At 34.7% G+C, this 14,641-nt stretch overlaps 1 protein-coding gene across 2 annotated transcripts in view; it reads right to left on the reverse strand.

Annotated features, from left to right (window-relative positions):
- TPR (translocated promoter region, nuclear basket protein) overlaps positions 1-14,394 on the reverse strand; it is a 66,580-nt gene extending 52,186 nt beyond the window's left edge. Inside the window, exons 1-12 of one of the 2 annotated variants that reach the window (XM_012444396.2) lie at positions 14,133-14,394; positions 12,626-12,730; positions 10,267-10,340; positions 7,174-7,270; positions 4,032-4,135; positions 3,213-3,377; positions 2,648-2,740; positions 2,149-2,229; positions 1,984-2,071; positions 1,105-1,245; positions 617-708; positions 146-343 (exon numbers count right to left, since the gene is read on the reverse strand). In XM_012444396.2, coding sequence (XP_012299819.2) covers positions 146-343; positions 617-708; positions 1,105-1,245; positions 1,984-2,071; positions 2,149-2,229; positions 2,648-2,740; positions 3,213-3,377; positions 4,032-4,135; positions 7,174-7,270; positions 10,267-10,340; positions 12,626-12,730; positions 14,133-14,283 — 1,389 coding nt within the window. In that variant the 5' untranslated portion in view covers positions 14,284-14,394. The remainder of the gene's footprint in view (positions 1-145; positions 344-616; positions 709-1,104; positions 1,246-1,983; positions 2,072-2,148; positions 2,230-2,647; positions 2,741-3,212; positions 3,378-4,031; positions 4,136-7,173; positions 7,271-10,266; positions 10,341-12,625; positions 12,731-14,132) is intronic. The other variant, XM_012444397.2, reaches the window with a different exon arrangement.
- Between the last annotated feature and the right edge of the window lie 247 nt (positions 14,395-14,641).

Here is a 14,641-nt window from a genome sequence, read left to right on the forward strand (position 1 = left end):
TTAACAATGTAATGAGAAGTTTCAAAATTTATTTACTGAAAATCATATTTAGATTTTTTGACTCAATCACCTAATAAAAAAATATCTAGTAAATCATTTCTCATTTGTATCGTTACCACAGCTAAATTTTAGGAATGGAACCAACCTTCATAGCTTGTTCAAGCTTAACAGATAAACTTGCTACAGCTTTCTGTGCTCGTTCATATTCTTCACGCTGGCGTTTCAAAATTGGTGCTTTGGCTTCCACTTCTTTCACTATTTCATCTAGGTACTTATTAATTCTTTTGTTCTCTAGTTTCTCCAAAAGCAACTGATCCTGAGTTTCCACATAAGCATTATAGAGCTGAAAGCAGAAGAAGGATTGTTTGAAATCTAACCATAACAACACAAATATGTAGTCTATCTAGTTTCATAATAAACATTCTTTAACACTTACACAACACAGAAATGTTTACTATATGTTAGATACACAGAACTAGGAACTACAGAAAGACTTTCCTAGAATAATCCATTAATTATAAGATGATTTTCAAAACAATTTTTGAGAGAATTAAATTTCAGAGAGATTTGTATACCTTTCCTGAAGGAAAATAACAAGATTTAATATCAATCTTACCTCAGTTAATTTCATCCCAGGTTTCACTATTTTAGCTACAGCTGCTGCAGTAGGAGACATGGCTGCAAGCTCTTCTTCAGATAATATGGCCCCTTGTGTCAAAACATATAATTTGGAATTTGTAAAATTCCAAACTACAAACCATTAATAAGCTTTTCAAGATAAGTCACATGTATTGTACATTATATAGTGATTGCTATAAACATTTTTAACATATGACATCAAAAAGTCATGTAACACATCTAATTCTAAAAATCATGCAATCATCTGGGAATTCACAAAATAGTGTGTGATCAAATAGTACTTAGATACTTAATTCTGCAAAGATACAGACAGACCATTAATTTTAAAACAAATTCTAACAATGTAACTTGATGGAGTTTCCCTACATCACAGCATGACAGAGAAACACTATTAGTGAAATTAAATGACTTTCATGTAGGAAAGCTATAGTATTTCAAGCCACTAACAACCATTATCAGCCATACCTTTACGTTTTGTGGCAGAAAGAAGGTCATTTGCGTTCTCTAATTCCTTCTCCAATTTCTCTATTTTCTCGAGCATTTCTTTTTCCATTTGATCTTTAGATTCCTCTACCTCTAGAAGATGATCTTGTATTGCTTTGTTGGCTAAAAACAATTTTAAAGACCAAATATTCAAACATATAGTTAAAATTTTAGTTTACAAAATACACCAGATCAGTCACTTCTCACCTCAGCAGACAATACTACATTTGTAGAGAAGCTACAGGTGACATTATCTACTGAAAGTTCTTGCTCTACTTATAATTTTGGAATTGTCTTGGCTGGTGAGTATTTCTCCTTTTGATGTCTCTTACCCACAAGGAAAATAAGGAAACTCAAAGGGTAAAAAGTGGTTCTAGGTCTAACTTTGATTTCAATTTCGATCTTTAATTCTAAGTAAAGGGCATTATTGGAAAAGACCATAAATATCTTACATTGAAAAAAGTAAAAATTTAAGGAAATAAAAGACTTTCCAAAACGCAAATGATAAAGAGGATGTCTTACTTATGAAGTGAAAGAGTATTCAAACATAATCAGAGTAAATGTTTCAGAAAAGAAAATTTTCTCATTAGAAATCAGGAAATTATACAAGATTATTAGATGAAAAACAACAAGCAAAAAACCCCCTGCTGTCTATATTTTCAAAAATATATAAAGGACTTACATTTGCTTAAGATATAATTCCAAATTTCCTAATCCAAAGTTCTTTCTTCTGTACCTAATTCCATCCCAAATAAAGTCTAACACCTAAATTCAATAATCTATACAAAACAAGGGTAAAAAGAAAAAGAATGCCTTCTATGTAATAACAAAAATAACATTCCCATAACTGAAAGCATTTACCTTCACCAGCTTCTTTCAAAAGTTTGTGTAGTTCATCCACTGCCCGGGTTAGTTCATTGCTCTTTGCTTCTGAGTCATCAGCAGCACTCTAAAAGTTAATCTTAAAAAGTTACCTAAGTCAACAATCCAACATTTAGATACTCACATGTGTGGTGGCGTATTTACCTTGTACAAGTTAGAAAGTTTTATGTGTGCATTTAATTCATTATGGAATTTCTCTTCCATACTGGCCTGTTGCTCCTTGGCCTGAAAAAGATAGCCCAATTATAGCAGTCTACTTTCAACTAAATTTAGAATACTTATCAATTGACAAGATGAAAAATTCCATTTTGTAAAGTAAGAGATAAAAACTAAAACACTCAAATTCAAATCAGTCTTCATGACCAAGATAAATTAAGGATAAAATATTACTGATATTTTAAATTCAAAGTAGAATAATTAAACAATAAAAAAATTAACCAACCCTCATTTTTTAGATAGTATTTTGGATATAACATATAATTGCTATTTCTGATTCTATTACAGCCTAGTTACAGCACATGGAATTAGTACTCTCACCATTTTACGGGGCTAAAGAGATTAAAACATGACATTATTTTGTAAAATAACAGCTTCATAAGTGCTTTAATATTTTATAAAAAAAAAATTTAATGGTCATCTATACCTCTTTTAATTTGGTCAACAGATCCTCCACATGCTTTTGAAGATGCTCATTTGATGTTTTTAAGCCATTCATCTGTTCTTCCAGTCTAGAAACCTAAAAACAAATAACAGAGCTGGAGGAAAGGATGTTATATTAACTGAAATTACTCTGATATGAGGTTCATGCTGCTAAGAAAAAGCTGAGTAACTCCCCGTCCCCAGCTGAAAAAGCAATTAAAATATGAGTAAGAAAATTAAGAATAACTGCTTACAGAACAACGTGTTTACATTTAGCTCACAAAAACTTACCATTATTTCTTTAGGCACACACCACTTCTTAAACATGTATTTTAGGAAAGACATATCATAAGATAGCAGTTACTATCCAGTTTTGACAAAGACTATCTTAAATTCTTTATTTAGATGCAATTGGTTGATTTCCTATGCCAAATGTTAATGGGTTATTAACATTTAACCCCTACTCTTACAATTAATCAAGTACACACTATTGAATACATATTTAATAAACTGACACAGAAATGTAAGTTATACCCAACATGAAGGAAAATACAATTTTACTAATTTACCTCCTCTTTTTTATTTTCAAGATTACATTTAAGCTCTAGAATCTCATTTCCTTTTTCTCTTCCAAGAGCCAAAAGTTCATCAGTTTTGGTTTTCAACTCTGTATTCAGCCATGTATTCTGATTATGTAGCAATTCCTTTTCTTGTTCCAAGCGTTTTTCTCGATACTAAAGAAATCCAAGAAAGTAACATCTACAGTTAAAGATGATATATGTTTATTCAAAAGATTTGTTCTATAACTAAGGGACACAAGTAGAATTTTATTTTAAAACAGAAATTAAGTATTTGCATAGATTCTTAACTAGAAAACATTAAGAACTGTAACAAACTTAAATTTCAAATAAGCTAAACAGTTGAATTAGAATTGTCCTAATGCTTAATTTTTTGACATTAAAAACAAAAAATCCAGTTTCTTTTTTTTTTTTTTTTTCTTTTTTTTGAGACGGAATTTCGCTCTTGTTACCCAGGCTGGAGTGCAATGGCACGATCTCGGCTCACCGCAACCTCCGCCTCCCGGGTTCAGGCAATTCTCCTGCCTCAGCCTCCTGAGTAGCTGGGATTACAGGCACGCGCCACCATGCCCAGCTAATTTTTGTATTTTTAGTAGAGACGGGGTTTCACCATGTTGACCAGGATGGTCTCGATCTCTTGACCTCGTGATCCACCCGCCTCGGCCTCCCAAAGTGCTGGGATTACAGGCTTGAGCCACCGCGCCCGGCCAAAATCCAGCTTCTTACTTTATTGCCTATATTTGAAACTTAATTCAGGTGAGTTTTAATTTAAAAATACAGTTTATGCATTAGGAATCACCTGTTACTTGCCTTAACAGAAACATCAGAAGCTTGAAGTTCATCCAATTTTAACTGAAGTTCACCCTTTGTTGTATTGCTTTCTTTAAGTTTTTCGTTTAGACGTTTAACATCCTCTAGAATGGTGAAAAAAGAATTAAAAAATAATGACTAATTAACATTCAGAGGAACCAAACATCAAAAATGTATCTCTAGGAATATAAACCTTTAATACAAAGTAAGCACAGCTGGCCCTTGAACAACACAGATTTGAACTGTGCAGATTCACTTCCACTCATATTTTCTTCAATAAATATGTTGAAATTTTTTTCAAAAAACTTGCAACAATGTGAAAAACTCAGAGACCACAGACCAGTCCAGGCAGCCCAGAAATGGAAACAAACTAAGAAAAATCTACTATGTTATAAGTGTATAAAATATATGTAAATACTAGTCTATTTTAAGATTTACTCCATTAAAATACATACAAATCTATGATAGAAACTTAAAAAATTTATCAAAACTTATGCACACAAACAGGACACGACCTCATATGTAATTAAGAGAAATATAAACAAATGTAAAGATGCTTTATTAAACCATCACTGCATAAAATTAACTGTAATACATACTGTATTACTGTAATACTTTCATAGCCACTTCCTGATACTACTGCGTTAAGTTCAAGTGTTTTGAGTATGTTTAGAATGCTGTGACTCTAACGAGAGCAGTTTATCTCTCCAGTAAATTGCATAATGAAGAAAATAGTAATCTTTTGAAGTTTTTGCATATTTGTCATTGTGTTTAGTGCAATAACATAAACCTTGAATAACAACATGGGATCCATCAGAAGGCCACTAGTGACATTGGAAGTGCTTCTAAGAAGCAGAGAAAAGTCATGACAATATTTTAAAGAGCTGAATTGCTTGATATGTACCATCAATTGAGGACTACAGCTTGGTTACCCACCATTTCAAGATAAATGAATCCTGTACAAAGACCGTTGTTAAAAAAAAGAAAAAGAGAAATAAAATACGTGAAGCCATCACTGCAGCTACTCCACAGCAAACATAAAAAAGTGCATTTCTGCAAAATACCTTCTTGTCTCGTATTGAAAATGCAACTTTTATGGGGTGCAGGATTACTATCACATACCCATAGACTCTAATATGATTTGAGGTAAAACAATGTCACTATACAACAACTTAAGGTAAAAGGAGGGTGATGGATCTAAAGCTGGAGAATTTAATGTCAGCAAAGGATGGTCTGATAATTTTACAAAGAGGTTCGACTTAAAAAAAGTCAAGAAAACAGAAGAAGCAGGTTCTGTCAACCAAGAAACAGCAGATGCTGTTAAGAAAATCATTGACAAAGGTTATATGCCTGCACAGGTTTTAAATGCAGATGGAAGTGTCCTATTCTAGAAAAAAATGCCACAAAAGACATTTATTAGTTAAAAAGGGAAGAGAGCACCAGGATATAGGGCAGGAAGGGATAGGCTAACTCTACCGTATTGCGCAATGCAGTCAGATTTATGATCAGAACTGCCCTTATTCATAAGGTTGTTAACCCCAGAGCCAAAACCCAAAGGAAAAAGATAAACTCTAGCAATTGTCTTTTTGTTACACAAGAAGACTTGGACAACAAGGGAACTTTTTCTCTGAATCAGTTCCACTGATGCTTTGTCCCTGAAGTCAGAAAGTATCTTGCCAGTAAAGGGGCTGCCTTTTTTTTTTTTTTTTTTTTTGAGAAAGAGTCTTGGTCTATCCCCCATGCACTGCAACCTCTGCCTCCCTGGTTCACGCAATTCTCATGCCTCAGCATCCTGGGTAGCTGGAATTACAGGTGCACGTCATCACACCCAGCTAAGTTTTATATCTTTAGTAGAGATGGGGTTTTTCACCATGTTGGCCAGGCTGGTCTCAAACTCCTGACCTCAGGTGATCTGCCTGCTTCAGCCTTCCAAAGTGCTGGGATTACAGATGTGAGCCACCGAGCCCTGTCAAGGGGCTACCTTTAAAGTTCTTTTGATTTTAGACACTGTCCCTGGCTACCCAGAACCCAGAAGTTCCACATGGAGGGTGTCAAAGCAGTCTACTTGCTCCCAAACATGTCTCTAATTCACAGCCTTTAGATCAGGAGATCATAAGGACCTTTACGTCTCATTAGAGATAATACTTTATGCAAAAAAAAAAAAAAAAAAAGTCAACACTGTGGATGCGAACCCCAACAGAGAAAATATCATGAAAGTTTGAAAGGATAACACAATTGAAGAGGCCATCGTTGCTACAGAAAAAGTCATGAAAGCCATAAAGGCTGAAATAGTAAATTCCTGTTGGAGAAAACTGTCCAGATGTTGTGCATGAAATCACAAAATTTATAACAGAGCCAATCAACAAAATCATGAAAGAGATTGTAGATATGGCAAAAAAGTTGGGATGAAGGGCTTCAAGATACGGACCCTGGAGAAATCCAAGAGCTAATCAGAGAAATAAACAGAAGATGACTAGATGAACTACCAGTTGTTGATCAACACACTCAACAAATATTTTGAAACAACTCTTGTGAGACTGGAAAAGTATACTTAACTAATGGAATATTATTTTATAACAACATAAATATCTGAAAATTATTTTATAGAAATAAAAAATTTCAAAACCCATAAAAAAAAAAAACCAAAGGAAATTTCTTAACATCAGAGTCAAGGTCACCTGACTATATCAGCTGTATTATATATTATAGTTTATGTTTATATATTTTATGTTCCTGCCTCCTTCAATCTGTTTATAAATATAGGCTGAGTATAGGTTCTTATATTGAATGCTTATTATATAGCAAGGATGTCCATATAAATTGAAGAATAATAGTTCAACCTTTGCAAATGAACAAAACTGTTTCCAATTTGATATTATGTATAACACTGTAGTAAAAATGTTTGCATGTAAAATTTGGTCCAAATTACTACTTCTTTGAGATGTTTTTCATTTGTGCACCTTCTAGACACTTCTTTAAACACCTGTTAATGATTAAAAGATAAATTAGTAGGAAAATAATAGGACATTACACTGAACTCTATACTCACCCATAACAAAAAAAATCAGCAACAGAAATGGACTGAGAATTAACTCCTAGTTCTATTAGAAAAAGGAATAGAGCTAAAAGCACTTCTTCATACCTGTTAAGTATTCAAGTTCTTGAGATAGTCTCTCATTGGTTCTAATTAGGTCTCTTTTCTCAGCTTCTAATTCTTCCTTTGTTCTTGTAAATTGGCTCTGTCATATAAAGGAATAATAAATAAGAAAAGCAAGTAGAGCAATACAGGAAAGTGAACATAGAATTGTCACTTTAGTTAACATCAGCTGCAGTTTAAATGATTGGCTCTCTCTTATAACTTACACATCAGAAAGTTAAAAAGTAACCACAATCCCAATTTTTCTATTTAAATTTTGGATTTTAAAAACATTTTTACAAGGCTTATGAATTTTTTTTCTCCTGTCCCTTTTAATCACATAGAAATGTTCTAATTACTTAGAATATCACTGTATTTACAACCTAGTCCAAATTATTTTTCAAGAAAGATTCCTAAAAATTGAATTACTTGAAACCTTATTTTTTTCTTTTTTTTTTTTTTAAACATATTTTGTCAGTGGGGTGCAGTAGCTCATGTCTGTAATCACAACACTTCGGGAGATCAAGCTGGGCAGATCATTTGAGTCTAGGAGTTCAAGACTAGCATGGGCAACATGGAAAAACCCTGTCTCTACAAGCAGGAAAAAAAAGCCAGGCATGGTGGCACATGCCTTGGTCCCACCTACTTGGGAGGCTGAGTGGGGATAATCACTTGAGCCTGGGAGGTGGAGGTGCACCACTGCACTCCAGCCTGGGCAGCAAAGCGATACTCTGTCTCAAACACCAAAAACTTGTCAAACTGCTTCCCAGCAACACAATGGAAATTTATATGCTTTTGAGTTAGAAATACCAATCTCGAGCTACCTATGCTAGAACTGCAGGTTGCCTTTTAATATTCTTGTTTCCTATAGAAGCTTTTTAGTTTCATGTAGTTCCATTTATTTCCTTTTGCAGCTTCAACTACTGATGTGATACCCAAAAAAATCATTACCAAGGCCAACGTCAAGAATCTTTCCCCTATGTTCACTTCTCTTAGTTTTATGGCTTCAGGTCTTCCATTCAAATCTTTTATCCATCTTGTGCTGATTTTGGTGTTATGATGTAAGTAATACAAGCATCCAACATTCATTTCTTCACATGTGGAAATCGTTTTCCCAACACTATTAATGAGAAGACGATCCCATCTCCACTGTGTCTTCTTGGTACGCTTGTTGAAACTGGTTGATCATATGTTTGGATTTATTTCTGAGCTCTCTATTCTATTCCACTGGTGCATGTTTCTGTTTTTATGTCAGTACCACACTATTTGGATTACCATAGTTTTATAGTAGTTATCTAAATCATGAAGTATGATGCCTCCAACTTTGTTTTTCTTGCTCAATATTGCTTTGGTTATTCAGGATTTCTTAACTGATTCAATCAGAATTTTAGAATTTTTTTTTTTTTTCTATTTCTGTGAAGAATGCCCTCTGACAGGATTAGGCTAAATCTGTATATTGCTTTATACAGCATGGACATTTTAGCAATATGAATTCTTATCTATGAATATGGGATATCTTTGCAATTATTTGCATTTTCAATTTCTTTCATCAGTTATATCATTTTCAGTACAAGTCTATCACCTCCTAGATTAAATTTATTCCTAAGTTGTTTTTTTGTTTTTTTGATGGTACTCTAATGAAATTGTTTTCTTGATTTTTCAGCTAGGTCATTGTTTTTGTATAGAAACGCTGCTAGATTTTTGAATATTCATTTTGTACCTTGCAACTGTATAAATTCATTTATTAGCTCTAGCAGGTTTTTGTGGAATCTTTGAGATTTTTTACATATAGAATCACAGAATCTCTAAGTAGAGATAATTTTATTTCTTGCTTTCCAGCTTGGGTGCATTTTATTTCCTTCTCTTGTCTGATTGCTCTCGCTAGTACTTCTAGTACTACACTGAACAGAAGTGGGGAGTGGGCATCCCAGCCTTGCTTGGATCTTACTGAAAAAGCTTTCAGTTTCTTTTTTTCAGCCACAAAGCAGTTAAATAAGTTTTATTACTTTTTAAGCTATTTCATAGATTTTTTTCCTCCCTGCAAAATTTTACATGACTGTGTGCACACTATTTTCTTGGGCTACAGATCCACAGCTTTCATAAGATTTATAAAGATTTTGTGACAGTTCTGCTTTCTTTCCAAAAGATTAAGATCCTCTGTATTGGGTTTTATTTCTGAACTGCCTTTTATTCTCTGTACCGATTCTTCTATCAGCATTGTAATGTTTCCACCACAGCTTTATAAAATATTTGAATATGTGGCTATGCAAAGACTTTTAAATTGATACTTCTTCTTTTTAGAAGCATCCTATCTATTACTATGTTATTTTCCTAATCATCTTTAGACCTACATTAACAAGTTTCTGGCTATTTGACTTGGACTAAGATTCAAAATGTATTACCAACACATTAATTTGGAAAGCATTTCCATCCAGAAATACGTAATATCTTCATTTATAAAGGTATATTCTCATAGTTTTCAGAAAAGTATTTGAGTTTTCTTGGGTACTGAATTTTTCTTCCTAAGTATGTTTCTTGCAATGCCTTTCTAGGTATATTGTGGGGCTTTTTTGCTCCTATTCAGATTCTGGAAGTAGATTTTTTTTGCCTTTTAGAAATTTGAAGAAATTATCTTTTAACACCAAATAAAATGCAAATTTTAAAAAAGCAATGACAAAAGTATCAAGTTGTATCTGGTTAAAAAATAACTGGGTATGACCACTTAATTAAACAAATTGGTCAGCAATCCCTGTGATCATATTCAAACTGTTATTCTCATAAATAAAACTGCCCTAAGAAAATGATTACCAATGTGAATTCACCCAAATCCCCAACTAGATCACAGCATTTGGTATAATACCCAGAATACAGTAAGCATTTAATAGCTAATTTCTATCGAGTAAAAGAAATGTCCAATCTATCAATAAAACATAGTAAGATCCAATTAAAAAATTTACAGATACATATTTCTGTTGGTAGCTGCTCCTAATAGGGTATCAGTTACATCTTCCATTGACTAATAACTGATAAACAATCACAACAGAAAGTTTCCTCAAATAACATGTTTACAATTAGCTTATTCACAGGAATATCTCTTACCTGAATGGCGATATTGCGATCCTGAGCAATTTCAAGTTCTTTGTTTTTCTCAGTTACTGTCTTCAGTTGACTGTCTGGATAAAAAGAATTTTACACATACATACACATTCCCTTAAAACTTGTAATGAGTGTTTTTACGTAACTGTCAATCTTACACATTTTAAACATGAAAAAAACAGAAGCGCAGTAAGACTGTATTGTATATCACATTCCAAATTCATGAATATATTCAAAATTTACTGTGTTCTAGACCAAAATTTTAAATATGCTGTCCTGTCTCCAAAATCAAATGCACAATAATCCTAGCCAACATTTATGGGAAAAGTCATATGCAATTAGTAATTCCTGTATTTTTCAATAACATCTTCTAGATCAGCATGTATCATAAGAAATAGCAAACTGTATTTAGCAGTAAGAAAAAGGAGTTAAAAAGATAGGATCAAGAGAGAAAATAGCATTTAAAGTATATAACGTGTATATATAGCAAATCATAATAATATTTGCAATTCCTATCTTGTTTATCACTCTAAAGAGAGCCTTGAAAGAGAAAAGCATTATGTTTGATAACGTACTTATCTCTCAATCTCCACTCAAAACAGGCTCTTTTCCTTTACACAGTTTCTCTTCTAAACATAAGCTAACTAGCAAGAATATAATTTTTGAAATTTTTCCAAAAAATATCATCATATCTCTATTACATGCTAGCAATTCAATGAGCAAATACATTATAATTAATTCTAATCTTCTATTTAAGAGGACTATTCAAGCAAAAAAAATTCAAAATTTTCTATTTTGTTTTACTATTATTTACTGCTTTCCAGACAAGACTTACTGATCCAGAATACACATACACACACACACACACACACACACACACACACTAACAGTATACCACGGTAAGGTATTTGATGTATCTCTAGGTTCATCCTTATAGTTTTCTCTTTTCCCATATCTCGTAAAAGCTGTATTCATAGTCATTTTTCTGAAACTGCTCAGCACTACTGCTAAGCAGATCTTTTTATTATGCCTAGGCAAAGTAGCCGAAAAAAGTTATAACCTAAACAAACAGTCCACGGTCACGGACCCATTAAGAAGGAAAGTTGCAATTTTAATCATTCCTCTGATTATGAACTTCCTGTGTTCCTTCTCCATTGATCAAATTAAAATTGAACTATATTGAATATCAGTTCATTATGCCAGTCAGGCACGGTGGCTCACACCTGTAATCCCAACATTTTGGGAGGCCAAGGTGGGAGAATCACTTGAGGTCAGGAGTTCAAGACCAGTCTGGCCAACACGGCAAACCACTTATCTACTAAAAACACAAAAATTAGCTGGACCTAGTGGCGCATGCCTGTAATCCCAGCTATTCAGGAGGCTGAGGCACAGGAATCATGTGAACACAGGCGGAGGCTGCAGTGATTACACCACTGCACTCCAACCTGAGCAACAGAGTGTGACTCTGTCTCCAAAAAAAAAAATAAATAATAATAATAATTATGCCTCTATAGAGATCCTTCCTAATGTTCTGATGTTTGTTTTCTTAAATCAGAAGCAGTCTACAGTCAGACCACCCTGAAGGCACCCCATCTCTTCTGATCTTGGAAGCCAAGCAGGGTTGGGCCTGGTTAGAACTTGGATGGGAGAAGCAAAGCACAGGACATATCATCCTCCTAAGAAATATCAGGATCTTTAACATCTTGTGAACTTTCTAAGACTTAATCATGTAAGAAAACTAAGAAAGAGATTATCAATCTTTTACAGAAACTAGTCTTAAAAGGGAAATGTCCTGAGATTTGTATTTATAAAAATTACTAAAAAATAGTTAAAACATAATAAAAGCAACAGGCTTCGATTCTTCAAACCACTTCGATTCATAAAAACAAACCACTCTCTACTTCTTCAGCTGTATAATCCTTCCACCTTTTTAAAAGGATTTCAAGAAATATTATCTCACTTGATTTACAAACTACTCTCTACTTCTTCAGTTGCATAATGCTTTCACCTTTTTAAAAGGATTTCGAGAAATATTATCTCATTTGATTTACAAAGCTGTGTAAGTATACAGACATGTGCTTCTAGCCATTGTATAAAAAATAATCAGATACTGTTAAGATTTACATGTGGCGAAAGCATTTTTAACAACAAAATCAGGATAAGAATCCAGGCCTCCTGACCATTAAGCTCTGTGTTCTTACAAAACCTCTAAGTGAAAAATCAAAATATCATAATAATAAAAGCCAGTGCTGCTTAATCAATATTTTCATATTTAGCATGTAAATGTTTCCAAAGTATATAAAGGAGTCTCTGAAGATTTCAATACTCAGAAAATACCTACAAAGAGGAATTAAATACTTACGAAATTTCTCTAGCTCAAGCCGCAAGCTCTGACACTCTCGGGTTTCATTCACAAGTCTCTCTTGACTGTGGGACAGTCTCTTTTCTATCTCAAAATACTGTTGTTCTGCAGCAGACAAGCAAAAAACAAAAAACAAAAACAAATACATGTACATACATTGTCAATACTGGCATTTATTTCTAATAACCTTGATTTTAAAATTTAAGATATAGTATTAGAATTGCACTCCAAGTAAGAGAATCTGAGTAAAGATAGACTGAGCACTGAAAGGGACTTAATAGCAATTCCAAATGACTTACATGACAAAAAATAAGAAATAAAATAAGGCCTAAAAGGGGCTTTATGAATGAATGTCTTCAAGGCATGTAATATGTCTCATTTATCTTAGTATTTTCCTCAGACATCAGTAAACTACTTAGCATAAAGTATTTATTAAACGGGAAAAAATTGTTTAGACAAAAAAATCCTTTGTTTTAAAAGGCTTCTTTTAAAGTAGTCAAGATATTACTTGAAAGTATCAAACTACTAAATTTATGTAAAAGTAAATGTGTAAACTTCCCAAGGGAAGGAATTGAATATCATGCTCAGCATAGTATCAGGAGCATATAAGACACTCAATATTTACGGAGCGAGTTAATAAATAGAATGCAATGTACTATACTCGGCTCTGGGATCAGAGAACTAATTTTCAAGGTCAATTCTGCTTGACAGTTACATCTTTTTTTGAAGTAAAAATTTGTTCAGAATTTCCATTCAACATAGCAAGAACAATATTAACCTCCCCAAGCAAATGGTAAACCAAAACACATTAACAGGAAGTTTGTATTTTACTAATGGTAATTACTATATTCTTCATATTTTTTCAAGGATGTTCAAGCCATTATTGTCAGTAACTTTCATACTTATAGACCTAATTCAGGTAATTGTAAGAAAATTTTAATGTTTTCTATCAAACTCCAATTTTTTGAGAGAAATCAGATCCGTTAAACTTCTGTACTGCATGTTCACTGTGTTTCCAGTCCTCTTATGCACCTAATGTCCATTTTTGTAAATATCTAATTCGTTCTGGGGCCACAGGACGACGCACACACTAAGAACAAGTGCACAGAGTGGTCAACTTGGCAAAGGCCTAGAATGCAGGTGACTAGAAAATAGGGCGGAGTCACTATCAGCTGAAATGCAACAAAACATGTTAAGGTTCTCTAGGCTGAGAGATGAGTTCGCAGACTCTAGCAAGTCTGCTTACCGTTTGTCCGACAAAGATAAGCGTCCCTATAGGAGCCTACCCTAATTACAAAGAAAACGGTACTAAACTTAAGATTCGGATTTGTTTTAAAAAAGGCTTCTTATCAAACCGTGAGGAGCAGGAAAGCGAAGGCTCAGGATATCCAGAGCCCAGGAAGTGAGGTTAAATAAAAGCGTCGTACCCAGTTCCAACTTGCTAGGGGGAAGACCAGACCCAAGAGCGGGAGCCCACAACCAAGGGCGGAAAGAGCATCTCACTTACCGCTCTCCACCTTAAATTTCTCGTGCCGCCCCTTCAGGCCATCGATCTCGGACTGCTGATCAGCAAGGAACTTTTCAAGTTTGTTCTGGACGGACTTGGGCAGCTTGTTCAGCTCTGTGCGCTCCAGGACTTGCTGCAACACCGCCGCCATGTCGGTGGTGCCACGAGCCCCAGTGGCAGTGGCTGACGGGGTAGAAGCAGAGAAGAAAGGCGAAGACCAGGAGGACCCAGAAGCCTGTGCCGCCTCCTCTATCACCTCGCTCGGCGGCTCGCGCGCGCCAGCCCGCCGGAGACTCCCGCGGCGGGACCCTGGGAAATCGAGTCCAGCCTCAGCAGCGGCGGCGCCTGAGCGACACCACCAGACCGCCCGCGCCCGAAGTGCGCGCGCAACCCTCGGAAGCTGCGCACCCTGGGATTCCGAGTTCAGAGGCCGCCTCTGATCCTCTTGCGCACCCAATTTTCCGGCTTCCACCTCCACCCACTTCAGGCGTTGCAGGCCTCTGGGAAAC

Source organism: Aotus nancymaae, unplaced genomic scaffold (assembly GCF_030222135.1).
Source record: "Aotus nancymaae isolate 86718 unplaced genomic scaffold, 86718_ANA_hifiasm-v0.15.2.pri h1tg000108l, whole genome shotgun sequence".
Lineage (NCBI taxonomy): Eukaryota > Metazoa > Chordata > Mammalia > Primates > Aotidae > Aotus > Aotus nancymaae.